General features: G+C 40.1%; 1 protein-coding gene across 4 annotated transcripts in view; it reads right to left on the bottom strand.

The window, feature by feature from the left end:
• The window catches only part of BRD4 (bromodomain containing 4), a 107,043-nt gene that overhangs the window by 14,744 nt on the left and 64,802 nt on the right, over positions 1-27,497 (bottom strand). For 2 of the 4 annotated variants that reach the window (XM_077469992.1, XM_077469993.1), the window contains exons 3-13: positions 24,190-24,327; positions 21,413-21,548; positions 21,148-21,228; positions 20,781-21,016; positions 20,075-20,473; positions 17,320-17,448; positions 12,863-13,081; positions 12,590-12,783; positions 5,141-5,463; positions 3,441-3,551; positions 3,136-3,188 (exon numbers count right to left, since the gene is read on the bottom strand). In XM_077469992.1, the coding sequence (XP_077326118.1) occupies positions 3,136-3,188; positions 3,441-3,551; positions 5,141-5,463; positions 12,590-12,783; positions 12,863-13,081; positions 17,320-17,448; positions 20,075-20,473; positions 20,781-21,016; positions 21,148-21,228; positions 21,413-21,548; positions 24,190-24,327 (2,019 nt within the window). The remainder of the gene's footprint in view (positions 1-3,135; positions 3,189-3,440; positions 3,552-5,140; positions 5,464-12,589; positions 12,784-12,862; positions 13,082-17,319; positions 17,449-20,074; positions 20,474-20,780; positions 21,017-21,147; positions 21,229-21,412; positions 21,549-24,189; positions 24,328-27,497) is intronic. The other 2 variants (XM_077469994.1, XM_077469995.1) reach the window with 2 other exon arrangements.

The raw sequence follows: 27,497 nt of genomic DNA, 5'->3' as shown, positions 1-27,497 counted from the left end.
AGAGAGGATTGGATTTCCTGAGGCCCCCGTGGATAGTTCCATATTGATTGAAGGATTCTCTGCGACCTGTCGCATTGTTCCTGTATGATCGTGGTTCCATCCTTTTATGCTCGTTTGACCTGGTGTCGTTGACACCAAGGTCCATTGGCTCTGGTAAGAGTATCCACCTTTATTATACCACTGATGTAATTTTCTTCAGATATTCATTAACCACCTTTGGTTTATTATGAACCACCGTGTCTGTGGTAGACATACTGATTATTGGGACTGACTCTTTTCTGGATTCATTTCCAGTTTTCACATTTTCTTTCACGTACTTATGTTTGCATTTCGCCCGCTTATTTATGTTGGTAATTTTTGTATTTTATTTCACTGTTATGAGCACATGATATTTATGTACTTTACAGTATACTAGTACTGTTTAATCACTAGCTACATTTTTATTTCTCAATTAATAAAGCACCCACGGAGCTTTTTGGCACTACCAAGTTATCTAATGCCACCTTTAACGGAAAATGAACAAAAAACAGTGCAGCACTACCCTAATGATAAATGTGAACCCACAGTGCATTCATAATGCATTCAGACCCCTTTCACTTTTTCCAATTTTGTTTTGTTGCAGCCTGATACTACAGTTCTTGAATGTGTTTCTTGGTAATCTACACACTCCGTACACGATAATGACAAAGTGAAAACAGAATTTTAGAAATGTCTGCAAATGTATGAAAAGGGAAAAACTGAAACATCACACTGGCATTAGTCAGACCATTTGCAACACCTCTTTAGCTCAGATGCCTCCCATTTCTCCTGATCAATCAAGGTGTAGAAACATCTCAGCAATGTTCAAGAGAATTGGGAGACACTTGAGCTAAATTTCAAGTGTCAATACAAAGGGTCTGAATACTTATACCAAATGTGCTATTTTCATTTTTCCTTTTTCATATATTTGCAAACATTCCTAAAATTCTATTTTAACTTTGTCATTATGGGTTACTGAGTGTAGATTATTGAAAAAAAAAAAAAAAACTAACTGAATAGTATCAGGCTGCAACATAACAAAATTGAAAAAAAAAGTGAAGGGGGTCTAAATACTTTATGAATGCACTGTATTATGTGCAACTTCAAAAGTCGTGCAAATGAATACCTGTATAATACATTTTTTTTCTATAAATATATCATATGGAACCTGGGAAAAAAAAAAAAACATGAAAAAATGTGCTGAATCTATGAATACAAATGCTATAAAGTGCAGGAGATAGATTCTCAAGGTGAAACTAAACAAGCTGTTGCAACCAGATTTCCTATTTATGGTGCAACTGAGAATTTTTGAAGCAGGGTGTCCTTTGCAAGATCCAAAAGAAAGGACAAAGAGAACGCGTCTGATTGGAGCAGTGGTCTTGAGATATATTTAATGGCTCTGACTACATCCAGGCAATGTAGAGATTTTCTTTGGATGCTTAGGAGCCAGGCAAAGGGATGGGAGGACAATGTCCTCACTGAGGTGGAATGCCAAGACCACTTTCAGAAGAAAGGAATTAAGACAACCTTGCAATGAAGTTCAGAAAACATGGCTGGCAGGTGTGAAAGTGACCAAAAGACTACTTGGCCTGGGAGATTCCTGATAGGTATAAAGAGCCGTTTCTGCAGAGCAGAGAGATCTAAGTTGATATCTTTTAAGAATGGCTTTTTTCTAAACATGGGAAAGCGAAACTAAAGACCTTTGAAAAATAATGGACAAGGCGGAGACCTAGCCTTTAAAAGTACTTAAAATGGTTGTAAACCCTTACATGTACATGTACTCGGTAAAGTGACTAGTCTCAGATGATACACATATTAAACAAACCCTCCTACATAAGTTGTACTTGTTTATCTGCAGTACTCTTTTCTCTACAGAAGTTCAAAGGGCACAGTTTACACAGCAATCCTGAGCTTCAGGAGGCAGGGATCTGATGTCACACACCACAAAGCAAAGAGGAGAGCCGAGTAATCTGAGACCTGAGTGTAGGGAATGGACACCTCTCCTCCATAGTTTCTTAGGAAAACATATACAACAGTCAAGCACCTCAAACAAGAAAGCAGTGAGGTGGCAGAGTTTTGAACTATTTTGGACCAACTTAACCCACAGGTCTGTGATGTCTGCAACCAAGAGAAAGGCAAGCTGTAACAAATTCTTAGAAGTGAGGGTTAAAGGGGTTTGGGGGAAGGCTTGGCAGCCTTTTGTTGGGCCAAGCCTTGAGCAGAAAGGAAGGGCTGAACTTAGGTGATCAAAGCAAAGTGATGAAAACAGCAATCAATGGACCTGTATAGTACCCTGTGGATAATGCTTTGCATCAAATGCCAAGGGGAGCGCCCACGTAGGATCTAGTACCCAAACATTACAGGCCGCCCCCACAGAATGGAGTCCAGCTTTGGCTTCCAAGGCAGCATATCATCACTTCCTGTGCCATCAACTACAGGCTCAGTAAGCGCCAGACGGATGCCTTTGCAGACCCCTGTGCGCTTCTGGTTGCCAACCTCCTCAACAGGAATTAATGTAATTTAAGCACTGCTTAAGGATGCAAGGGGTGAAGACCTGGGCAAAACAAAAGGGTAAGATGTCAGGTGCCCTGAGGTAATAATGCTAGCGCTAAATGTAGTTAGCGCTGTCACCCTATCACAGGAGGCCCAAAGAGGCAGAAGGAAACTGGCAGAAACAAGAAAGGACTATGGCTTTACTGCTAGCAAAGAAATAAAGCTTGCACTACTATACTTACTTACAGTAGCTGCTATTTATAGTAAGTCACTTATTAGGTTTAGATATAGTTAACAGGCAAATCTAAGACAACTGGCTAAACGACAAAAGGGACCTCAACTCAATATTTAGGATATTCAGCAACTTCAAGACTGGAGCACTCATATCCAATAATAAAAAGTTATTACAGGAAGATAGATATTTTTACAGCAAGCGTTATTAGAAAAATACAAATAACAGCAGAAGAAACAGTATTGTGGAATGTCTATTGGAAAAAACACCTATGGGCAGGAATGGATGCCTAATTACCAACATTACACCTTATTTATAACCAATGCTGGGTATATTACATTTGTATAATGCATGCGTGTAATTTGCAAGCATCTTAAATTACTTATAATTACCTTTCTAGACTCTCTCCCTGAGTGATTCTTTTTCTTCTGTTTGTGTGTTGTTTCTGGAAAGAAAAGATCATCATCAAAGAAACATTGTTTGCATTACAGTTTCCATGATCATGTCAGTACAGGCCCTAGATCAGTGATGGCAAACCTTGGCACCCCAGATGTTTTGGGACATTTCCCACGATGCTCATGCACGCTGCAGTGTAGTTGAGCATCATGGGAAATGCAGTTCCAAAAACATCTGAGGTGCCAAGGTTCGCCATCACTGATCTAGATGCTTTTTCCTGACTAGTGTGAGATTGTGCTACCTGGGTCTGACTCCTCACTGTCCGAGGTGCTGGATTCACTTGAACTTTCAGACTCGGAAGAGGAGAAACCTTTCCCCTTAGCAGAAATAGATGTGGGCGCTTCTATTTTCTCTGTAAAGGAGACAAAGTTAGCAACCACCACAAACACAAACTCAACTATTATTCTGGTACCTTATTTTTTTTTTTAAACAGCAATTCAATATCTAAAATTACCTACACAACTGTCGATTAAAAGATTGAGAAGATGGAGCGGATATATTCAGTAGAAGCAAATATTTGGGCATAAAACCCTGTTTTGTAACAAGTTACTGGTATTCGTAATACATCAAATGTTACTTAAGACATTTAAGTTCGTGCCTTTTTTTAGATTTGGAAAGACGTCTTAAAACTTAACCTTAAACTACTACCCGTCACTGCTCACAGGAAGAGACTGCATGGCCTATATGCTACTCTTTAACCAACTTAAGACTTTGGGGATCTAATTATTTTAACATTTACCATTTTAAAATACTTGTAATAAAATTCTAAAAGTCAATACCGCCACAAGAAAATCCTGTAAGCACTTCACCCCCCTATTTGGAAAAAAAAAAAAAAGAAGAAAATAAAATAAATTTCTGCATCATAAGTATTGCTAAATCCCGTAGGGTCATTGCTAGCGATTAAAAACTCCTCTAATTTAATAGCAAGTCATACCTAAACACTTTCAATTTGTAAGCAATCAAACAGGTTCTTGCACTACATAGTCAAAGGTAAATCTAAAAGGAAATTGAACAAGAAAATTGTATGTAAGGCCAGCTTTAGGCCCCATTAAGATATTGTGAGGACCACACTCCGCTTCATCGCTCTGTTCTAGGCTGCTGATGTTTTCTCCTAGACCTTTTCTGGGACTGCCATTGGCAGCCAATGATAACCCAAATCCAGCACCCAGCGCATGTACACCGGTTACAATGTCCCAGCAACTGGCTCCATTCTGGGAACCTTACAGATGCTGGGAATGTGGGGAATGTACACATCACAAGGACCACAGACAGGATACACCAATTAAAAATAAATGGCAAAAGTGACTTACAAGTGTCTGATACAAAAAAACTGCTGACTTTTTTTTGTTTATTTAAAGTGCATCTATTGCCAAAGTGTAATATGTTTATATTCATGTCCACCTTGGATAACAAGGTCAAGCCTATTCCTATTGTTCTGAAGAAAAGCAACTTACTTTTTTTTGAAGAATACCACACACTTTTTTTCCTTGAATGTAGCAACAGATTCACTGTGCCCTTTGAATATGGACTGCTGTGTGACATTTCTCAGGGCCTGCATTCTGAACTACAGAGGTGCTGAGAGGAGGCGTTTCAGGAGGCACAGGCTATACAGGAATCACTGCTTGTAAGCAGCAATGTATCATGGGATTTGTAGCCCTTACAAACTGAAAATAAACCAAAGGAAAGAGCAGAGGAGAAGCTGCAAAGCATGCAAAGAATTCAGGAAGTGGGTTGAAAGCAATGGCCAACAGATAGAGATTTTTCATGTAAGTGAATACTGGGTTATCAAACATAACTAGAGTTAGTTTTCCTATAACAATGTGGATGTATACAATATAAGCGTATGCTGGGACTTTTGACGTCCTTTAGGTTTTGCTTCAATGCTTACAATAATCACCAAGCATTCTACAATGCCACCAAGCTCTCAGTCCCAAGTCTCACCTTGTGGTTTCCTTTTTTTTCTTAGGCAAGAGGTGACATATCTTTCAAGCTCTCTCAGTGTGGACGGTTTAAGGGTCTCAAAGTCTATTTCAATCTCATCTGGGTTAGAGTTCTTGAGCGATGGCTCTCGGGACTGGATGATGTGTACTACTCTGCCCAGTTTTTCTCCTGGGAGTTTATTAATGTCCAGACTTAATTGTCTCTTTTCCTCATAAGACATCGGTCGACATCTCTGTGATTCTTCTTCTGAAGACTCACAAGGTGCAGGTGGAGGTGCAGGTCGTGCTGGGCGTGGCACTGGGGGAGCCGTTTCTTTTTTAATGCTGGTAAGATGGAAAAAAAGAGGCAAGTTACTCACAGTCCTAATCAGAAAGTGAAGCAAGGCAAAAGTGCATAACAAAATACAGAATAAAGTGAATCTGTGAAGACAAACTTGGGAACGAGTGACTCTTTTCTTTTTGTAATGACATAGGCTCTGGTTCTATCATCTTAATCTTGGCTTCACTTACCTAAAAAGCATGTGGCCAACTTGAAACTCTCAATTTTTGTCTTCTATTTGTTCCAGGTCAGTAACCCACTAGGTAGTAAAGCCAGGATCAGGATGACAGCATTAGAGGTCTTGCACAACAATAAAAAAGTAACCAATGGGGGCAATATAGCTCTATTGTCCCAGGTTTGCTTTAAAGAAAAGACCATACAGAAAAGGTGGCTATTTTTATCATGCTGTTGTTGGGAGAAAAAAAAAAAAAGGAGGATTTCATGAAAAGTAAAAAAGATATTTACAGCGCGTAAAACAAAAATATCACAGCACCATTTTTCTAGGTAAATATATTTCTAAAGGTGCCGACATGAAATTTTCACCACATTGCTAACCCATGCAATCCATACATACACAAAAAAAAAAAAAAAGCAAAACAAATACGTTCAAATTTGAAGTTATGTGTAATGTGGCATGACACAGGGAAAAAAAAAAAAAAAGTACTGAACACATGAAGAAAGGGGAGGTGCAAAAAAGCCAAGACACAAGCTGAAATCCATCAGTAATTAGAAAGCAATCCTGCCCCTTGTCAGTACAAATTAATATTAGCTGGTTCAGTCTAATGGCTTATGAATAGGTGTCTCATTACCAAGGTGCTGCACGAGAAACATCTCATGGTGGGTAAAAGCAAAGCGTGCTCTCAAGACCTTCTCAATTTTATTGCTGCAAAATATACTGATGGCATTGGTTACAGAAGGATTTCTAAACTTCTGAATTCACAAGATTTCTGACAGAGAAGTAAAAATAATTATTAGAAGAGTTGTCCAAGAGCCAAGGATCACTTGTGGAGAGCTTCAGAAAGACCTGGAATTAGCAGGTACAATTGTTTCAAAGAAAACAATATGTAATACACTCAACTGCCATGGCCTATAGGCACGCTCAACACGCAAGACTCTATAGAAAATGCATTTTGAAGTTTGCTGCACAGCCTTTAGATAAGCCTGTGAAATACTGGGAGAAAATAGTCTGGTCAGGTGAGACCAAAACTGAACTCTTTGGATGCCATAATACATGCCATGTTTGGAGGTCAAATGGCACATCAGCCCCAAAACAACCCCCTACTAAAAGGTGTGTTTGGCGGTGGGAACATCACAGTGTGGGGCTGTTTTTCAGCATGTGGTACTGGAAAACTTCATATCATATCAAATATGAATGAAAAAAAATGTACCAAGACAATTTTTAATAAAAATCTGCTGCCATCTACCATGATGATGAAGATGAAACGAGGGTGGACACTTCAGCAAGACATGATTTTGAACACAAAGCCAAGGAAACGCAATTGGTTTCAAAGAAAGAAAATAAAACTGCTAGAATGGCCCAGCCAATCACCTGACTTGAATCCAAAAGAAAATCTATTAAAAGAAATAAAAGATCAGAGTTCATAGAAGAGGCCCACGGAACCTTCAAGATTTGAAGACTGTGTGGAAGAATGGGCCAAAATCACACCTGAGTAATGCATGCGATTAGTTTCTCCATACAGGAGGCATCTTGAATGTGTCATTGCCAACAAAGAATTTTGTATGAAGTATTAAATACATTTCAGTTAGCGTGTTCAATATTTTTTCCTTGCGTCATTCCATTTAATTACACAGAACTTAATTTCTGAAATTATTTGTTTTGGTTTCTTACTATGTATGGATTGTATGGGTTTTTATTGACATGTGGTGAACATTTTATGTCACTAGCAACTTTAGAAATATATTTACCTAGAAAAATGTTCAATACTTATTTTACCCGCTGTAAATGGGATTGCCAGTTTACCTCAACTGTTCCTTATTCTTCTGTGTCACAATGTGGAGCATGATGCAACCAGCAAGTAAAACACACTTGCATTTATAAATGGACAAAAAAAATAAAATAAAAAAAATAAAAAAAGTGTTCAAACGACATGTATGCTTAAAAAAAAATTATTGTGTGTGTGTATATAAATTAGTTAGTATCTCACAAAAAGTGAGTACACCCCTCACATTTTTGTAAATATTTTTTTACATCTTTTCATGTGACAACACTGAAGAAATGACACTTTGCTAAAAAGTAAAGTAGTGAGTGTACAGCTTGTATAACAGTGTAAATTTGCTGTCCCCTCAAAATAACTCAACACACAGCCATTAATGTCTAAAACGCTGGCAACAAAAGTGAGTACATCCTTAAGTGAAAATGTCCAAATTGGGCCCGAATTGTCAATATTTTGTGTGGCCACCATTATTTTCCAGCACTGCCTTAACCTTCTTGGGCATTGCGTTCACCAGAGCTTCACAAGTTGCTTTCCACTCCTCCATGACGACATCACAGAGCTGGTGGATGTTGGAGACCTTTGCACACCCTTGGCATTTTTTGTGTTTTGTTGCCTCGACAAAACCCGGGCGTCAGGTCACATTTGCGACTAGATTTAGCGACCTGGCGCAGCACAGCTGGGGGTATCCTGTCTCCTTGCCCCCCCCCCCCCCCCCGGCATGATCGCGTCGGGGCGCGCCGCCGGCGGCCGGTAATTGAGTCCCCGACTTTTAGGCCTTCTGCGATCCTATGGTTCCTTCTGGAATCTGGTGCCCTCTTGTGGTGGCCGTTGGAATGACAACCAGCAATGCTAATGGAGCTTCCCCTGCCTGCCAGCCTATCTCCTTCCCTTTTACTTAGAATTCCTAAACATGATGTATATTTTTTATTCTAACACCCTAGAGAATAAAATGGTGGTCGTTGCAATACTGTCTGTCACACCGTATTTGCACAGCGGACTTACAAGCTCACTTTTTTGGGGAAAAATAATGTAATAAAAAAAATAAATAAAAAAATAAAATAAAAAAAAAAGACAACAGTAAAGTTAGCCCAATTTTTTTTTTATATTGTGAAAGATAACGTTACGCTGAGTAAATCGATACCCAACATGTCATGCTTCAAAATTGCGCCCGCTCATAGAATGGCGACAAACTTTTACCCTTTAAAATCTCCATAGGTGACGTTTAAAAAATTAGACAGGTTGAACGTTTTAAGTTACAGCGGAGGTCTGGGGCTAGAATTATTGCTCTCACTCTTCCGATCGCAGCGATACCTCACATGTGCGTTTTTAACACTGCTTTCATATGCGTTCGCTTCTGCACGCAAGCTTGGCGGGACAGGGCGCGTTTAAAATAAATTTTCTTTCTAGAAAAAGCATGACAGGTCCTCTTATATATGAGATCTGTGGTCAGAGAGACCTCACATCTCATATTTACACTAAAATGCAATTTAAAAAAAAATTCATCATTTGAAAAAAAAAAAAATGTCCCTCTAAGAGCTATGGGCAATGACTTGGGGGGGGGGGCAGGGGGCTATCTTCCCCTCACTCGTCTCCATGTCAGGCCAGGGACAGGTCCAGATCGCCGTCACGGACCTGGCTCCTAACTTTTTTAGCTGGGTCCTAGATTCCAAGCAAATTTGTCAACCCCTGAAAACATCCCCACAGCATGATGCTGCCACCACTGTGTTTCACTGTGGGGATGGTGTTCTTTGGGTGATGTGATGCGTTGGGTTTGCGCCAGACATAGTATTTTCTTAGATGGCCAAAAAGTTAAATTTTAGACCAGAGCACCTTCCTCCATACATTACTGGAGTCTCCCACATGCCTTTTTCACAAACTCAAAACGTGCCATTTTGTTTTTTGCTGAAAATAATGGCTTTCTTCTGGCCGCTCTGCCATAAAGCCCAACTCTATGGAGTGTATGGTTGATTGTCATCCTATGTACAGATACTCCAGTCTCTGTTGTAGAACTCTGCAGCTCCTCCAGGGTTACCTTAGGTCTCTGTGCTGCCTCTCTAATGCCCTCCTTGCCCAATCCGTGAGTTTTGGTGTGCGGCCGTCTCTTGCCAGGTTTGTTGCTGTGCCATGTTCTTTCCATTTGGTTATGATCCTTTATAGATCCTAGGGATCATCAAAGATTTGGATATTTTTTTATAACCTAACCCTGACTTGTACGTCTCAACAACATTGTCCCTTACTTGTTTGGAGAGTTCCTTGGTCTTCATGGCAGTGTTTGGTTAGTGGTGCATCCTCTGGGGCCTTTCAAAAAGGTGTTATATGTAATGACAGCTCATGTGACACTTAGGTTGCACACAGGTGGACATCATTTCACCAATTATGTGATTTCTGAAGGTAACTGGTTGCACCAGAGATTTTTATGGGCTTTATAACAAAGTGGGTGAACACATATGCACATGCCAATTATCGTTTTTTTATTTCTGAAAAATTGTTTTATGTATATATATTTTTCTAATTTTATTTCACCAACTTAGACCATTGTTTTCTGATCCAGCACTTCTAACTTAGATTAAAAGAAACATCAAACTAAAGGCTGTAATGTAACAAAATAGGTAAAAAGCCAAGGGGGTGAATACTTTTGCAAGGCACCGTGTGTAGAAATGAATATATATATATATATATATATATATATATATATATATATTATATTTTTTTTTCATATTAGGGCTGGGAAAATTAAAGGTTAATTCCTCTAATTCCTCGATTAATCGTTAATTCTTTTGATCTGTACTCGCCTCTCCACCAGCTTCCGGGTCTTCAGGGAGTTCCATTGGAGATCCGGACTCCTCCCCCCTTCCCCAAGTGCCTCCGTCTGCTAACGAAAGGAAGGGGGTGAGGAGTCCGGTGACACCGATGTCTGTGACGTCACAGGACAGCTTGGACAGTGATGGTAAATATGGATGTGGCTAACCGGGATCATTCAGTGAGCTAAGTGTAGGCAAATTTGATAACTTCAGTTTTTAACATTGTTGTAAAAAAACAAAAAAAAAAAAAAACAAATATAAAACAATCTGGTATGTCTGTGTGACTGGCTAAAGTGATGCCTACTTGTCTACTATAAAGTGACTGACAGTCAAGATACTAGACAAGTTTTATAATTAAAGTTAAACTATCTTTCTACGTTAGTCTTAGCCCTTGTACACACAGTCGGACATTCCGACGGAAAATGTCCGATCGGACTGTGTTGTCAGATAAACCGACTGTGTGTGGGCTCCATCGGACTGTTTCCGTCAGAATATCTGACGGACAAAGTTTTAGAGCTGGGCTATAACACTTTCCGACAACATGATCCGATCAGACTTTGTCCGATTGTGTGTAGAAAATTCCGATTGGACAAAGTGCCACGCATGCTCAGATCAAATTCCTAGACCAAAGCTATTGGCTACTAGCCTGAACGTAGTCCCGTCGTAACGAAATAACGTCATCGCGTTCTGAACGATCGGATTTTCCGACAACTTTGTTCGACCGTGTGTATGCAACACAACTTTCGGACAAAATACAACGGATTTTGTTGTCGGAATGTCCAACCGTGTGTACAAGGGCTTAAAGTTGTGTGTTATAATTAATCGAAATTAGTCGATTAATTGATTTAAAAAAAAAAATTGATTAATCGAACGCGAAAATTTTAATCAGTAACAGCCCTAATATATAAGGGGTGCTGAAATTAATTGATGCATCGCGATTCAGGGGTCCCCGATGTGGGATCGATGCATGCGACCCAAAAAAAAAAATATCGGTGACATCATCCCAACTTGCCCCGCCCCTCCCGGAAGAGTGCTCTGAGCGTGTTTGTCAAAATAGCTTTTGTAATAAATGCAGAGTTGCAATCTATTTACCTTCACGCAGAGAATGCATGAAGGTAAAAAAAAACTTGAGCCTTTACAACCACTTTTTTACCTTAATGTGTTGCCTGCTTACACTGCTAGCTTCTTCAGTCTTTTAGCTTCTGAAGCTCACTATATTAGGATCTATATATATATAATCTCCTTATAATACCAGACGTAGATCTATTTGGGATAAATCCAGATTGGTCCATGTGAACCAGTTTATGAATACTAGACAGACAATTGAAGAAAACCTTAGCAAGTATTTTAATGTCTGTAGTCATTAAGGCTATATGAATATGGGAGTGGTCGGTCTTTCCCCCAATTTAGGTAGTGCTATAATATTTGCTTCATGCTTGGACTGAGGTAAGGATCCTAAATGAGTGAATTTTATGGTGGCAACTAACTCATGAAATCAAAGTTCTCCATATTTCAAATATATTTTCCTGGGTAAGCGGCTGTTCCCAGGGGTTTTATTGTTCAGGAACTCAGAGTGTCTGCTGCAGTTCCCCCAGGGTAATGGGGGCATTAAGTGCTCTAACCCTTTCCTCTATTTTGAGTAAGAAGCATTCTGTAAAAATTGTTGCAAATCACAATCTACATATAGAATCCTTGCGTCATATAGGGATTCAAAATATTGCTTAAAATCCTGTAAAATAGAGGCTGTATCTGATCTGTGTCCAAAGATAAGGAAGTTACAAAGGATGGGGTCATCTGCGATTTTGCAATCAGTGCCAGTGTTACTAAAAAAAATTTTTTAGTATTGAAAAATAATTTTTCCCCGCATTTTCTAAAGGTCTTGCACAGTACACTTTCCGGGCATCAAACCAGGCCTTTTTGTTACCTGTGTACCAACCACTTTAAGGTGTAGACCAGCTGAGTGTACCATTAGTGAAATAGATTGAAAGATGTGTCTGTGACAATACAATTCCCTAAAATAGATTCTCCATTTTGAAAGTCAATAAAGCTTGTAAAACATGTTTCTTTTTAGTTCAAAACAAGTATGTACATTCTTGTAATGGTCAACAAGCCTACTCAACTAGCAAATCTTGATTCAAAGTGGTAGCAGCAGTGCTGTAGGCGGTGATTCCTTCACGATAAGGCTTCACACGTGAAACAAATTAATCCAATATACTTAGCTGAGAATTTTTGCTGCCGCTTGCACTCATGATCCAATTTAGATCCATCTTCTGATAGATATCAATTTGAAAATGACAAGCAATAGGATAGAAACCCTAACAGCATTCTCATTATAAAAGGCATTTAGTAGAGCATGGGGATGGATGCCATCATACCTGGGGGTTCCCACTGGTCCTTGAACACTTTTCTTGGGTTTCTTAGCTGGAGGTTCCCGAGATCTGTTCTTGCGAGACTCCTCAACCTCCTCTTTCCTTTTGTGCTTTTCCTTACGCTTTTCACGTTCCTTCTTCTTTGGTTTGTTTGGCTGAGGCTGAGATAGGGCTGCTAATTGTTCATGCACAGCTTTTAACTGGAAGAAAATTTAAAGCAAAGGGTTAATTCCCCAAACTAGAGTCACAAGGAAAATCAAATGCAGTATGTTTGCTTACCTGCTCCTGAAGCTCTGCTAATCTCTGTGCTCTCTCTTCCTCACTGTCAGAACTGCTCTCACTGTCAGAAGAGCTATCACTGCTGCTATCACTGGAGCTGTGAGGAGGGCCTTTGACAGAAGGGGCAGGGGGACAAGGGGTGGGTGACGGTGCCGGTGCCGGAGCTGGTGCTTCTTCTGGCTCATCTGGCATCTTGGCCAATCGCATTTCAAACACGTCCTGTAAATTCCACAGAAAATATATAATACATATTACACACTGTATTGCTTTATCATCTATCATGAAGGGTAACATAATATATATATATATATATATATAAAAAGTCTCCATTTTCAACAAATCAGCAACCATTCTATTAATTATTAAGGGCTAATGTTCTATATATACACAGTATTTTTTAACCAAATTAATTTTTTTAGCCATTTATTTTTAAATCCTTTAATATTTGGGATAAATCCCCACAGGATCCAGGTGCTTGTAAAATCATTCAAATTAGGATATTTGGTTAACCTATAAAATCCTTTTCTTGGGGTTCATCACAGGACTTGATATTCATGACTACTTAGCCATGGTGCCATATTTAGGTGAATGGACACTGGCTCAAACATATTTTTATTAAGACAGGAATCCCAGCCCAGGTATGATCCCTACAAGTTCAGCTAAGCCACAGTTCTGCAGCAAGCAATGAGTAACAGGCAAAAGTGGAGGGATCTCTGTGTACTCAAAGAAAATGATTTTACAGATATACTATTAAATAAAAAGTTCCATCACAGAATGCAGGGGACTTGATATCATGATTCTTTCTGATGTCACAAAACACTGAACAGAGTGTGGGCAACACAGAAACAAGGCCAACACTCCTAAAATCAAAACAAGGGGTAACCCCACTACAGAGCCACCTGCAAGACCTTCTGCCTATAACTGGTAGCAGTCTTACAAACTCAGGAAAGAATTGTGATGTTAAATATTCCAAGACGCACGGATACTTACTCCTGGTAGAATGGGCCTTGAATAGGAAGGGAGGAACTATGCCCCTGATACCATAGGAAACCATAAGAAAATGAGATGACAAGTCCACCTAAAAATAATGGCTCGAGAAGCAACCCAACCCTTAGGAGGACCCTCAGGTAGAACAAACCAGGATTCAAACTGTTGAAATGAAGCTGCAGACTTCAGATAAACTCAAACAGCTAGATTATCATTAGTTAGATCATCCAAAGAGTGAAGAACCTTCTCCTAAGAATGTGTAGGTGAAGGACAAAAAGGTTGCAACACAATGTCCTAAATGGTTGCCGCACAGGAGGAATTACCCATGTTGCATTCTGCACAAAACAAGAAATAAGAAAACTGATCAGCAACTTCCACTCTTCTGACAATCAAGTTCTTTGGACCAAGAGGTACAGATCCAAAGACTACTGGGGTTTGTCCCACACTGACAGGATACTGCACTGTACAGCTCTGGAGTGAAATTGGGCTTAGAGGACGGCATCAAAATTGAGGGACATTCCAAATGTCCTCAGGGATGACTCCTGGGCTCAAAGAGAAAGGCATTTCACCTGTGTTAATAATATGTTCTCCTGCACCATCTTGAGAACATAACAACCCTAAAAACTCCAGAGGGGTATCAGAACCAATGCTGACTTCTAAGGGTTCAGCACCCAGCTGAACTATTCCAGGACCTGTACTGCTTGATAAACATTTGACAACCGTTTGAGACAAATGCTACTTGAGAAATAAGTCTTCCAGGTACCCCACAATGAGGATACACACTCTTGGGGCCAGAAAGGCTGAAAAGCAATGCTTCAAATAGTAGCAACCCTTCACTGCAAACTCCCAATTCTAAAGACCAATGAGGTCCAGAATAGGCTGGACATCTCCTTACAGCCTGGGGATCATGAACAGGTTGGAATAGAAGGCTTGAGATCTCTCCCTTGTGAACACATGTGCAATGATCCCTTGGAACATTGAACTTACAAGACTTCAAAAAAAAAAAAAAACCCACTAAGAAGATACCCTTGAGCGAATAATTCATGGGGCCGAAGAGCTTCAGCTTGTAGCCTCCGGACACCACGATGCAGACCCAGTTATCTGTGTATGTCTGTGTGAGAAAACCCCTTCAATGTGAGGCTTGGCCTCCAGAATGTGATGGCTTAGGAGTCCAGTTCTTACAGAACTGGGATGTAGGCTTTAACCTCCAGCTCAAGGCTGCCTGCTTACAAAAGGAAATCTTCTTAGATTACAAAAGCAATGGTTACTGACTTTTCATCTTCTAAAGTGGTAAAGAGCGTGTTTTTTAACACAGGCAGCTTTTGCATGAAGGCATTCAAGGTCGGTCCAAACAACGAGTTTTCGCCCTCATAGGGCAGCCTCAGGCAGAGAAGTTCTGCCGAAAAAACACTTGAGCCATAGGATTCTTCTCACGTTGACATAGTTGCCCAGCTGTGAGGCTGCCTCATGGAGTCTTCCAAAGCATCTACAAAGAAACTCAATGCTCTTGGAAATTCTTCCAAGAGTTGCCAAATTGCAAAATCTTCAGGGTCTGAGTCTCTGGAATGGAGCATGCGCTTCCCCAGATTTTAGGGGCTTGGCAAAACTTCCAGGCTGCACTGCTGCTCCTACTGGAGAGAACACCTTAAAGAAGGCCTCTTACTTCTCATCAATGATATCTTTCAAACATCCCACAATATTCCTCACTTGACAAAAGGAAGCAAAAAGTATTGTACCACTGGCAATAGAGACGGCGGAGGGGTTCAGAGAAAATCTGACACTAAGGGGAGTCATTGCAGGATGAGCTCTAGAGGGGTCCTCCCAACCTGATGGTGGGATCTGAGAGCCCACACCATCCTCTAAACCCTAGCCCCCACCACCTATGCTGTCTTGAAGCCACGTCAAAGTCCAGAGGCACCTAACAGTACATCCATCGCAGTGGAAGCTTCACAGTGAAAGCTTCCCACTGGGCCTTGGGGAATCACTGCCCCAGAGCTGTAGAGCATTCTGCCAATCAGTACACCTAGAAAGCTGTACCCAGGAGATTGCTGCCCACAGAATCTATCGCTATCCGGAGCCATTCCCACACTTGCATTTGGGGTCTTGGTACATTTCTTCTTGGTATGCTGGCTGTAACGACTGATCCAAATAGAGTCCAAGTCAGCTTCATCAAGGTTGTTAGAAACAGGCTAAAAAAAAAAAAAAAAAAAAAAAAAAACACAGGAAAACTAAGCCCAATAAATAAATAAAAAGACCCAGGGAGGCACATCCATCTCCTTAAGACACTAGCTAAAAACTAATGCTTAGCTGAGAGGGGATTCCTACCTTGTTTTGGCCAGGGCCCTTTTAAATGAATGAAACAGCATAAAAAAAAAAATAATCATGAATATCAATTCCTCTGTCCTATGTAGTATCTCTAACACTTATCATTGTCCTGCAAAATTTTAGGTAGTAGATGAGTCAGGCAGAGCTATATTTTCCAGAATTCACTTTCACTTCTAAGCATGCTATTGCCAAAACTTTTGCTTTTGGAAACAGTATTCATAGTAGAAGAAAATCCACTATACAACAATGCAGAACATTAGCATACAGATTTCTGTCCATTTGCAGCCCAATGCTTACTGGTCTTCTCACCTCCCTTTTGGCCAGTGAGGATACCCAATTATTCCTTCTAGACAACAGAGGCAAAAGTCGCAGAAAGGCACAGTTCATACGACGTCAGGGATCAAGTTACTTCTTACCCAAAACAGCTACTCAAATTTTTACCTACCACTGGATTTGCTAATCTGTTTAGCTACTCTTGTTAGCTAGATCTTTAAAGTGATATTAAACACTTTTTAAAGCACTTTCAGCAGATTTAATCTTTGCATATGTTCCAAGTTTAAGCTGGTGCCGTAACTGTTGCCCCAGGATTCCTGTATCAGGGTGGCTTCATTATCTTGTAGCATCGTATGGAGCCAGCCTTGCATGCAGGAAAAAGAGCTGTGTCTCCTTTCACTGTGTGCATCAACAGAAACAAAAAGCCATGTAGCCTAGGATGGCAAAGGACCCCCTGCATCCCACTCCTCCCCCTCTCTTCTCCAAGCGAATAAACTAGCTGGAGACTGCACTCTCCACTGGTAACTCTTTCTTGGAAACGCTACATGTTCAGGGAAGCAGCAGAGAGAGCAGAAGGCAGCAGCATTGTGCTGGGGTAAGAATTTATAACAATTTTTTAACTGGAGAATGTTGATTTTATTGTACTTAATGAAGTGGCTGGTCAAAAGTCCATAAAAACAGTCATTTTCAATACGCAGACTAGATCAATTGCTGCTGATAGCTGAACACAAGCGCATCCTCTCACAAGGCTGCACTGCCCATAAATCCTAAGGCTTGCCACATACTCTATCCTGTGAGGAGTACAACTCTCCATCAGACAGGTCTAAAAGAATAAGACTTTGTGGAATGTTTGCCAAACCCCAGCTTGTTACCTGCAGCTTGCGGGCCATAGCCACCACCTCATGGTCTGGAGGGTTGTACTTGTAACAGTTAGAAAACATAAGCCGCACATCAGAGGCAAAGTCCTGGGCATCTCGATACTCCTTATTCTCCAACTTCATCTGTAGACAACAGAACAAGCTAGCCATTTAAAGATGTTCAGCAAGTCTAGTCAATGTATACACCTGCACCAAGTCTGGCAGCGATACTGGTGACATTGTCAGTAACAAGCTTCAGTGTTTCATCAAGAGTAGCATGTTTATAAATGTATTAAGGATCTTCAGGAAAGAATTAAAATCAGTGAAAAAAAGACTCGTTGTTTGGACACTTGTTACTATAAATATGCAACACTACAAATCAAAATAAACCCGTCATGTTGGGCAAATCAAACTGAGCATATGACATAAGCAGAGATAACCTATAATGAAAATTGCAGTTAAAATGATAAGCAGATCCAAAAAGACTGTTGCTGTTAATATGTAGAACTCTAGACATCCAGTTAACTGAAACATGTGCAGAGTTTAAAAGTGACTAATGGAATAACAGATGAATAGGAAGAATCAGAAGACAGACCGGGAGAAAACAGACTCCACTTTTACAAGAAAAGTAGAGATGTATAAAAATATCAGAAGTGTTTATTTGCAATTTTAACATTAGGTTTTTACAGATGTTAACTTCTGATTAAAGTGAAACTTAATGCCAACAAATAAACATGAGCGAACAGGCAAAATTTTTAATGCAGAAGAGACAAGCTTTGCGTCTTCTGCATTAAAGTTACTTACCTGCCTGTCTGCCCCTGTACAGTGAGCTTTGCACGTGCAGATCACTGTAAGAATTCGCAATGTCCAAGCTGACTGCACTCCCGCACGTGTGGGTGTGGCATCACCCCTGCTTAGCCAATGAAAGCAGCTGGAAATCAAGACCTGGAAGCCAGGCAACTAAAGATGCTGTCGGGGAGCCCCTTGACTCCGCATTGCTGGAGCGGAGGAAAGTATAGCTCTGCTTTATCTAGGACCAAAATAAAATTAATTTTAACACCTGCTAATTCTGCAATTTTTCGCTTCCTTTAACAGGTCAAAATTTCAGCTGTATTACCTGGATCAACAGGTATTAAAATCGTTATGAAGAAGGGGGGGGGGGGGGTTTGGAGACTCACAAAGCAAAACCTGGTTTGTTACCAGACAAAATAATTTTTGACGTTACAGGGAAAACTACTGTGTTAATACTAGTGGCAGGCTGCATCTTGTAATTTTTCAATCTGCTTAACTGTAAAAGCATAGTCCACTTTTATGGCCATGTGGAATGATACACCTATGTTTAGGGAGTATCATGATCACATTCCACAATCCCCCCCCAAGCTCACTTACCTGAATAGTGGGGTGCTAATCACTGTAGTCACCATTTGTTTAAATTTGGCCCTGCCTGTACAGCCTTGTTATCCATTTTTAGAGATCTGTGAAGGAAAAGACCTGCCAACATCTGCTACTGCAGCAGAGTGACTCAAATCTCAATGGAGCACAAGTGTGATGATGTCAACCCACTTGTAGTCCATTTACTCAATCCCCATAACCAAAGGGGGGCTGGGTTATTAATGTAGGAACCTGTACATTTCACCTGCGCTGCATTGATTGCCATAGTAATGCTGGGTAGGCTTTACAACGGCTGTAAACCTCAGACATTAAATATGAACAAAACATATCCCTCTATAGTGTGTGCTTGTCTAAATCCAGAGCATTAAGTGCCTGCTGCCTCATTCTTCTGCCATCTGCATGAGTCACCTCTGTTTTCCTGACACCAAGAAAAAACAAATACTGTGCAGGAGCTTCAGGATACAGCCTGTAATTGATTGTTCTTGTGTGAAGGGAGGTGTGAATCAAATCTTAGAACTCTCCTCACTGAGCTTTGCAGAGTAACTTCAGCTTAGACAAGCTGTATAAATGATGCACTTTGAACTGCTGTGGAGAAGAGAGGGTGCCAGCTGGGGCTAGATACTTCACATGGTACATGCAAGGGTTTACAACTACTTTAATACAAAAAAATATTTTAAAAAGTGTATAATTATTATTTTACTAAAGTGGGAGTATCATGTTTGCAAAAGGTTCACTATAACTTTAGATACAGTTTTCATCACATGCTCTGTTTGAATTGCCCACTGTGGTGACTAGTTTACTTCAACAACCACTCCTCAGTCAGCACTGCTGATCCCAGAACCAGGTGCTGACCAGACACAGACTTTAACTGAAAAAATTTAAGCTAGCCATACATTAAACAATTTTCTTAATCAATGTGCTTTAGATTTACATTCAACTATGTAGTGTAAGTTACTGCCTGATTGCATCCAAAATTGAAAGTGTTTATGTCTGATCTCCTATTATATGCATTTGGTAAATCTATCGGAAAAATCGTACAAGAAAAATAGTATAATGTATGGGCAGCCTTAGGAACCAAGTGTAATGAATAACTGAACAGTTCTTTTCCAGGTTCAATGACTAAGCCTTTTCTAGAGATCCTCTTTACAGAACTTCTGAATTAAAGTACTAGGCTGATAAATGTATGAGCATTCATGCTATTAAATTTCAGCATAGATGGGTGGGTTATCTCTGATATCCTCATTTTCAATAACACTGAAAATGTATGTGTCTGTGTGTATCTATATACTAGAGTATGTGCCAAATTCAAGACACAAGCCTAGTCTATTAATGTGGCTAAATGAAGTGTGAAAGTGTGAAACACAGGTTCTTCTCACACCTTAATAGTGCTCAGGTCCATTGGATGCTTGATAATTTCGCAGTAGTCGTGCAGTCCTAGAGCTTCTACATCTACAGGTTTATAAAAAGGCCAAGCATACGAGGTGTGTTTCTTAGCGAACATTTCACGGACAATGCCAGAGCAGTAGAGAAGTTGCTCGGAAACCTTGGTGCTGCTGTTTGTCTGAACGGGTTGGACAATGATTGGGGTGTGCAGAACAGGAGGTGCAGGAAGTTGAGAGTCTGGAACCTCTGTCTTCTTTGCTGGCCGAGACTGGCGACCACTTTCCCTTTTTGGTAAAGGTCTAGCGGGCTTGGAATCGCTGGGTAAGGGAGAGGATTCATGGAGGGGATCATGGGCTGTAGGGGTCGTGGTATCTGCTTTCCTCTTCACCCCTTTCTGTGGTGAAGAAAAAAATTTTTTAGAAGAAGGAGAAAAAAAAAAAAAAAAAAAGACACTACATCAGATAAATGAATGTACTTAACACAGCAGAATAGACAGCCTCATTATGCTTGCAGTCTAGCAAATTTAGGACCAATTTTAAGCCCACCTACAGCAAAACACGGAACCCATGCCAGCACAGCCCATGTCAGATGTAAACAGTTTTCTTAGCGTAGCTGTTTGTTCCAAAGCACACACAAAGGCAAATCTACTATGCACTTCAAATCATTAAATGTACCTTAATACTTGGCCTATTTGAACTCACCGTTTTTCTCACCTTTACGGGCTGAGTGGTAGTAGAGATGACAGGTGCATGGCTCTGAACAGACTGAACAGCAGGGGGTATTGTCGTGGGCACCACCATTTCCTTAATGACAGCAGGCGGGTATGTAATTGGAGCTGGAGTAATAGCAGGGGTACGGGCAGGTGGGGTGCGGGTCTGTGGAGGGGTAGGTGCCTGGGTCACAACAGGAGGGGTTGGGGTTGCAGGTTTGGAAACAGCTAAAAAGAAAAAAAAAAAAAAAAAAGAAGTTGAAGTGCCGGAAACACAAGGTTTATGTTGTTTAGCAACGTAGTAGTATTAAAGAGATATACTCTAGATATTAAAAAAAAGCACCCTATTGTTAACTTACGTGTCACAGGCGGCTTTGGGACAGTCTTCTCAGTTTGGCTTATTGATGGAACCCGTGTCCTCATAGGGGTGACTGAGGCATCTGGAAGGCACACAAGACACTTAAAACATCTGTTTCTTCAAAAAGCTTAAGCTAACTGTTGTCACTATTTATCAATCTATGAGCACCAGCCTTCCAACTCTATCAATAAAACAAAATGGTATTACCATTCCCCTAATCACACTACTTAGTTACTGAAAAAAGACTGCCCATGTGCCCCAGTCACCTGGTTCCCGCCTCCCTCGGCCACGTCCTTTGCTTTGAACAATCGGTAATTCTGTTTCTTCTTGAGGCATTTCTGAAATCTTTTGCAGGAAAAGCTTCTCCAGAGCCTCAGCCATCAGAACAATGTCATCCCCAGGCTAAAAACAAACAATCAATACATATGCAGTTAGGAATATATTAATAAAACAGGGCTTGTTTCTTATAAACTGTCTTACCAATAGCCATAATAGAGGTTTCCTCAACATTAAACTGCTATAAACCCAACAAAAACCTGCATTACGCTAGCTGCAATATACTATGCAAAATTTGCATTGGGTCCCACGATTACTCATGGCTGCTGCATGCTAAGGTCTCCCTAAGCCTAGCTGTAAGCCATTATGCTGGATTCTATGAGACTCTAAATGCAGCAGCCATTAGCTGAGGTTATGGGAGGGGAAGGGGTACATCTGCATGTACAGATGTATGTCATCCAGCTAGTTCTGAATTAGGAACGTGAAATGCGCTGCTCCAGCCACTGGACACAAAAATGAAAATAAATAAATAAATATGAAAAGATAGAAATGTTTACAAATGTTTACAAAAAAAAAAAATGATTTAAATAAATATTTTAAATATACTGTCACCAGTGTCTCCGATCACCGCCACACCAGTTATATGATGACATTCAACTAAACTGGTGACAGTATGTAAAATTTCAATTAAAGGGGGGGGAGAAGAAGACGACTAATTGTATTCAATCTCTTCATTTTTAAAAAAGTTGTAGCAAATAAACACTTTAAAAAGCTCCCCATGCCTCCTACTAAATGCCTCAGACTGTCTACTTTTCAGAAAGGGGTAATTTGGGGGGTATTTGTACAGTCCTGGCATTTTAAGAGAGATGGGCTGTCGATGCATCAGAATTGATTTTAAAATCATACACCATAGTCTGTAGATGCTATTACTTTCACACAAACCAACATACACTCATTGGGGGTTTTTTTGTTAACAAGGACATGTAGCAGAAAATATTTTGGCCTAAATTTATGAAGAAATTCAATGTTATTGGATGTGTTTTATAACAGACAGCAAGTAAAAAAATATTGTCTTTTTTTGTTTACATCACAAAAAATAAAAACCCAGTGGTGATCAAATAAAACCAAAAGAAAGCTCTATTTGTGGGGAAAAAAATGACATAAATGTAATTTGGGTAGTTAAAGTAGCAAAGTGCTGAATTGCAAAAATTGCTCTGGTCATGAAAGGAGTAAAACCTCCCAGAGGTCAAGTGGTTAAACAATGAGATTTTATTGAATGGGTTTAGATCCTTTAATGCGCCAAAGTCATTAAGAGTCACTTTATGCAAAGCTCACATCTACCTTCTCACTAATTTTAGGCCTCTTACACACTCTGCATCTAAAACTGTTTTTTTTTTTCCCTTTCCTGGGCTAGATGTGCCCCATTGTTTTCTTGTGTAAACATGTGCTATGCAGGGAGGAGTAAAAAAAAGAGAAGTTTGTAAACGCCTAAAATGTTAGTATGTTAAATTCAATTCTGAGAGCTTAAATTTATTTTACTCACGTATGTGCAAATATTCACAAAACAGACGCAAGAAATTTTGCCCAGGAATACTCATGTTCAACAATCAATAGCGTGTGCAACTAACCTCAACTTTGTGTGCTCCTGCCCACAGAAACAAACAATTGTTCACAGATGACAGAACATGACCAAACATTCCGGTTATCTAATTGCAACAATGTAGCTAGAGCGTGATATCGAACAAAGTAAGGTCCGGCTCACACTGGTGCAACTCCGACTTTTGCATGACATGTATAAAATGAATGATTCCCTACGAGAGCCGTTTTAACTGGTCCAACACAAGTCGGACCGAATTTGAAAAGGTTCCTGCACTACTTTGGCCCAATCGTCTTAACTGATCCGACTTGCGGCATGCGACTTGCCCTCTGAGAATGTTGAGTGGGGAACCCCATGCCAAAATGAAAAAAATAAAAATGGTGTAGCCTTCAGGCTGGTATGGATTGAGGAGAAACCCCACGTCAAAATATAAATTTAAGAGCCTCCTTTTCCCCTACTCAGTCACCCAAAAAAAAAGCGGCAATAAAGAAAAACAGTACACAGGTTTTTGACAAAGTCCTTTATTATAAAAATGAAGAATCTCCCCGGTTGTAGTTCAGAGTCTTCTTCCTCCAGTTCTTCTCTCTCCGGTGAGGTCTTATTCCTGATGTCAGCTCCCACTGTTGTGTTAGCTCCGAAAAAGACACTGGAAGAAGACATCACTGGAGAGAGAAGACTCGGAGATACAACTAGGGACATTCTTCATTTTTAAAAGGACTGTCAAAAACCTGTGTACTATTTTTTTTTTTTTTTACACTTTTCTTGGGTAAATGAGTAGAGGTACAATGTATCCCCCCTACTCACATTAAGAAGGGGGCCCCTGGATCCCGCCCCCTCCCACCTTAAGGGGGTTTCCAGATGCCGATAAGCCCCCTGCCCACAGACCTCCACAAACCACAGTTGTTGGGAAGAGGCCCTTGTCCCCATCAGTATGGTATGGATTTGGGGAGGGGACCCAATTTTTATTTTATTTTTTAAATGTTGGTGTAGGGTCCCACTTCAAGATTTATACCAGACTCAAAGTTCCTGGTATGGTCGGATCCTGTTTATTGAAGTCACATCCAAGTCAAACATGAAGTCGTAGTGCAGGCGGATCAGAAGTCGTCCAACTTTCATGACGGAGCAGTGTGAACCCTGCCTAAAATATGATTCAAAAACCTCAGTGCTCACCTTATTATAAATGTAGCAATTTGTAAACATTGTGTTGAAATCCTGGATACATTCCTGTGCATTAGTGTAATAATAGTTTTCCAGGCGCTTCTTGATGGTTCCCATGTCCATTGGAACTTTGATAATTTTATAATAGTCCTAAAAACCAAAAAATAAATAAAATAAATTAAACACTCCTCTTTTTCTCAGAACTTCTTGAGACTGTAACAATGTTTGTTTTTTCTCTACCTTCCACATTTCTTACAGAAAACTCACCAAGACGCAACAGACACATGTACTATAATGAAGCTCGAAAGGACAACATGCTTAAAGTGGTTGTTAACATCAGACATGAAATATGAACAAAACATATACCGCTATAGTGTGCACTGTCATTTCTGTCTGCGGTTTCATTCCTCTGGCATCTGAATATAAATGATGGACTTTGAATGGATTAGGGCTGCAACTAACGATTATTGTTGTAATTGTTTAGTTGGCCAATGACTGTTTTGATTAATAGCGACTGTGTATACATGGACACTCAGAGCAGTGGCTCATGAGCGAACCTACTTGAGTGCCCCCAGAGCAAGTTACTTATAAATACAATGCTTTACTGCATATACACACGCTGATTTTAATGTTGTGGGTTTAGTAACACTTTAACCACTTAAGCCCCAGACCATTTTGCTGGCCAAAGACCAGAGCACTTCTTGCGATTTGTCACTGCTTCACTTTAACTGACAATTGAGCGGTCGGGCGACATGGCTCCCAAACAAATTTTACGTCTTTTGTTTCCCACAAATAGAGCTTTCTTTTGGTGGCATTTGATCACCTCTGTGGTTTTTATTTTTTGCGCTATAAAAAAAAAAAAAAAAAAAAAGGAAGAAGGAGCAACAATTCTGAAAAAAAAAACGCATTATTTTTTGCTATAATAAATATCCCCCAAAAATATATAAAAACACATTTTTTCCCTCCGTTTAGGCAGATAAGTATTCTTCTACATATTTTTGGTAAAAAAATAAAAAATAAAATTGCAATAAGCGTTTATTGATTGGTTTGCTCAAAAGTTATAGATTCTACAAAATAGAAGATAGTTTTATGGCATTTTTATAAAAAAAATATTTTTAACTAGTAATGGCGGTGATCAGCGATTTTTATCGTGACGGCAACATTATGGCGGACACGTCGGACAATTTTGGGACCATTCACATTTATACAGCAATCAGTGTGATTAAAATTGCATTGGTTAATGTGTAAATGTGGCTGGCAGTGAAGGGGTTAACACGAGGTTGCACTGTAGGGGTTAAGCTTGTCCTAGGAACGTGCTAGCTGTGACACATCACTGATCATAACTCCCGATCACAGGGAGCTGTGATCAGTGACACTGTCACTAGGTAGAACAGGGAGATGCTTGTTTACATAAGATTACTCTCCGTGAGACGATTGTGGGTATCCGCACAGACAGGGTCCGCGGGGCCCGCAATCCTACTCCCGGCCGGCGCACGCAATGGCACGGCAGCAAATTCAAAGGGACGTACAGGTACTCCAATTTGCCCAGCTGTGCTATTTTGCCGACGTATATCGGCGTGCGTCGGTCGGGAACCGGTTAAAGTGTTTTGATCAAAGATTCTATGGCTCACACACCAATAGATAAATGGTCATTGAGTAAAAGAAGCAGCCGGCAACTCCATAACATCAAGCGTATTTATTTTCAAGCCTTTACATTGAGTACAGTCAGCAGCAGACTAGTTTCGGCAATAAACCTTGTTCATAGTACAAAAGTGTTTGTTAACACGCCCCAGCCAACCCCACCACCCCCCCCCCAAAAAAAATAAAATAATAATTTCCTGGTCCCTTAAAGCACATTACAAAGCACAGCGCTTGTGATCTGGCCCTCTCTAAACTGTAAAAAAAAACAAAAAAACAAATCTGCCACTTCTTGTATTGGCTTCTCTAAACAGACCACGAAAATCAGGGCTGCTCCACCCTGATCACCATGGTCAAAGAGCGTCCCATCTGTCAAATGCTGTCCTCTCCGCTCTCCCCCCTCACCCCCTCCTTCCTGCCTGTCATCTTGTGTCTGTGTGTCTCCGTCTCCGCCCCCGCAGCCCCCCTGACCCCCCACCCCTCAGCCGTTAGTAAAATAAAAATTGTAAATGGACACTGCCAGCTCCTCTATGACATCCTAGCATACCACGCTGCATTATTTAAAAAAAAAAAAACGAGTGCTGTAAATACCGTTTTAGCGCTGTCTTCAGGTCGGTCACATGAATCTCAGCCAGGTTTCCAGGGCTACTCCAGGAGAGGCGTGATCTCCCCGGCTGACATCAGAGGGAGCTCACGGCCCCTCCTGCAGAAGCCATCCATCGGATGTACACAGCTGTCTCAAGTCATTAAGCAGCCTGAAGATCGCTGTAAATCGATATTTACAGCACTTGTTTTTATGGAAGACTACTGCAGTGTGCTCTGCCAGGCTCTAATAGAGGGTCTGGCAGTGTTTGTATTCTTAGGGTTAAGTTTAAGCTATATCGTACACTGTAAGGTAAAAACTTTCAGATGCAGAACAGTGTTTTTTTTTTTACCAAAGGCACTGACAAAGTGGCAGGCGGATCATGGCAAAAAGGTCAATCGGGAGGAGGGGTAGTTGATCCAAGAAAACCTGTAAATTTTACCTGAATAGACAAAGTGAAAGTGTCTCTATTAACAGTCAAATAAAAAGGCAAAGATCATTGCCTGGCAGGATTGTATACCTTAAATGACTGTGCAGCTTTTCACACATGGTTCCATGAAAGGTTGCTAGAAGTTCCCTAGTAGAGCTGCACAATTCTGGATAAAACAAGAATCATGATTTTTTTTTGCTAAGAATAAAGATTACGGTTCTTGGTGTAACACCGTCGTCTTTCACGTTATACAAAAACAAAAAAAATTGGGCTAACTTTACTGTTTAGCTTTTTAATTAATTAACGCCTATTTTTTCCTAAAAAATGGCTTTTGAAAGGCTGCGCAAATATAGAGTGACATAAAATATTGCAACAATATCCGCTTTATTCTCTAGGGTCTATGCTAAAAAAAAAAAAAATGTTTTTAATATATATATATATATATATATATATATATATATATATATATATATATATATATATACACACACACACACTATATGTGTGTGTGTGTGTGTATATATGTATATATGTATATATATATATATATATATACACACACACACACACACACATACACACATACATACATACACACACACACACACACTTTATTTTTATTTGGGGGTTCTAAGTAATTTTTTGCATAAAATAATGATTTTTAACTTG

This window comes from Lithobates pipiens, unplaced genomic scaffold (assembly GCF_037356315.1).
Source record: "Lithobates pipiens isolate NorthernLeopardFrog02 unplaced genomic scaffold, aLitPip1_a1.2 Scaffold_8, whole genome shotgun sequence".
Taxonomy (NCBI): Eukaryota; Metazoa; Chordata; class Amphibia; order Anura; family Ranidae; genus Lithobates; species Lithobates pipiens.
Note: the sequence above shows the minus strand (reverse complement) of the source record. Positions and strands in the feature narration are given on the sequence as shown.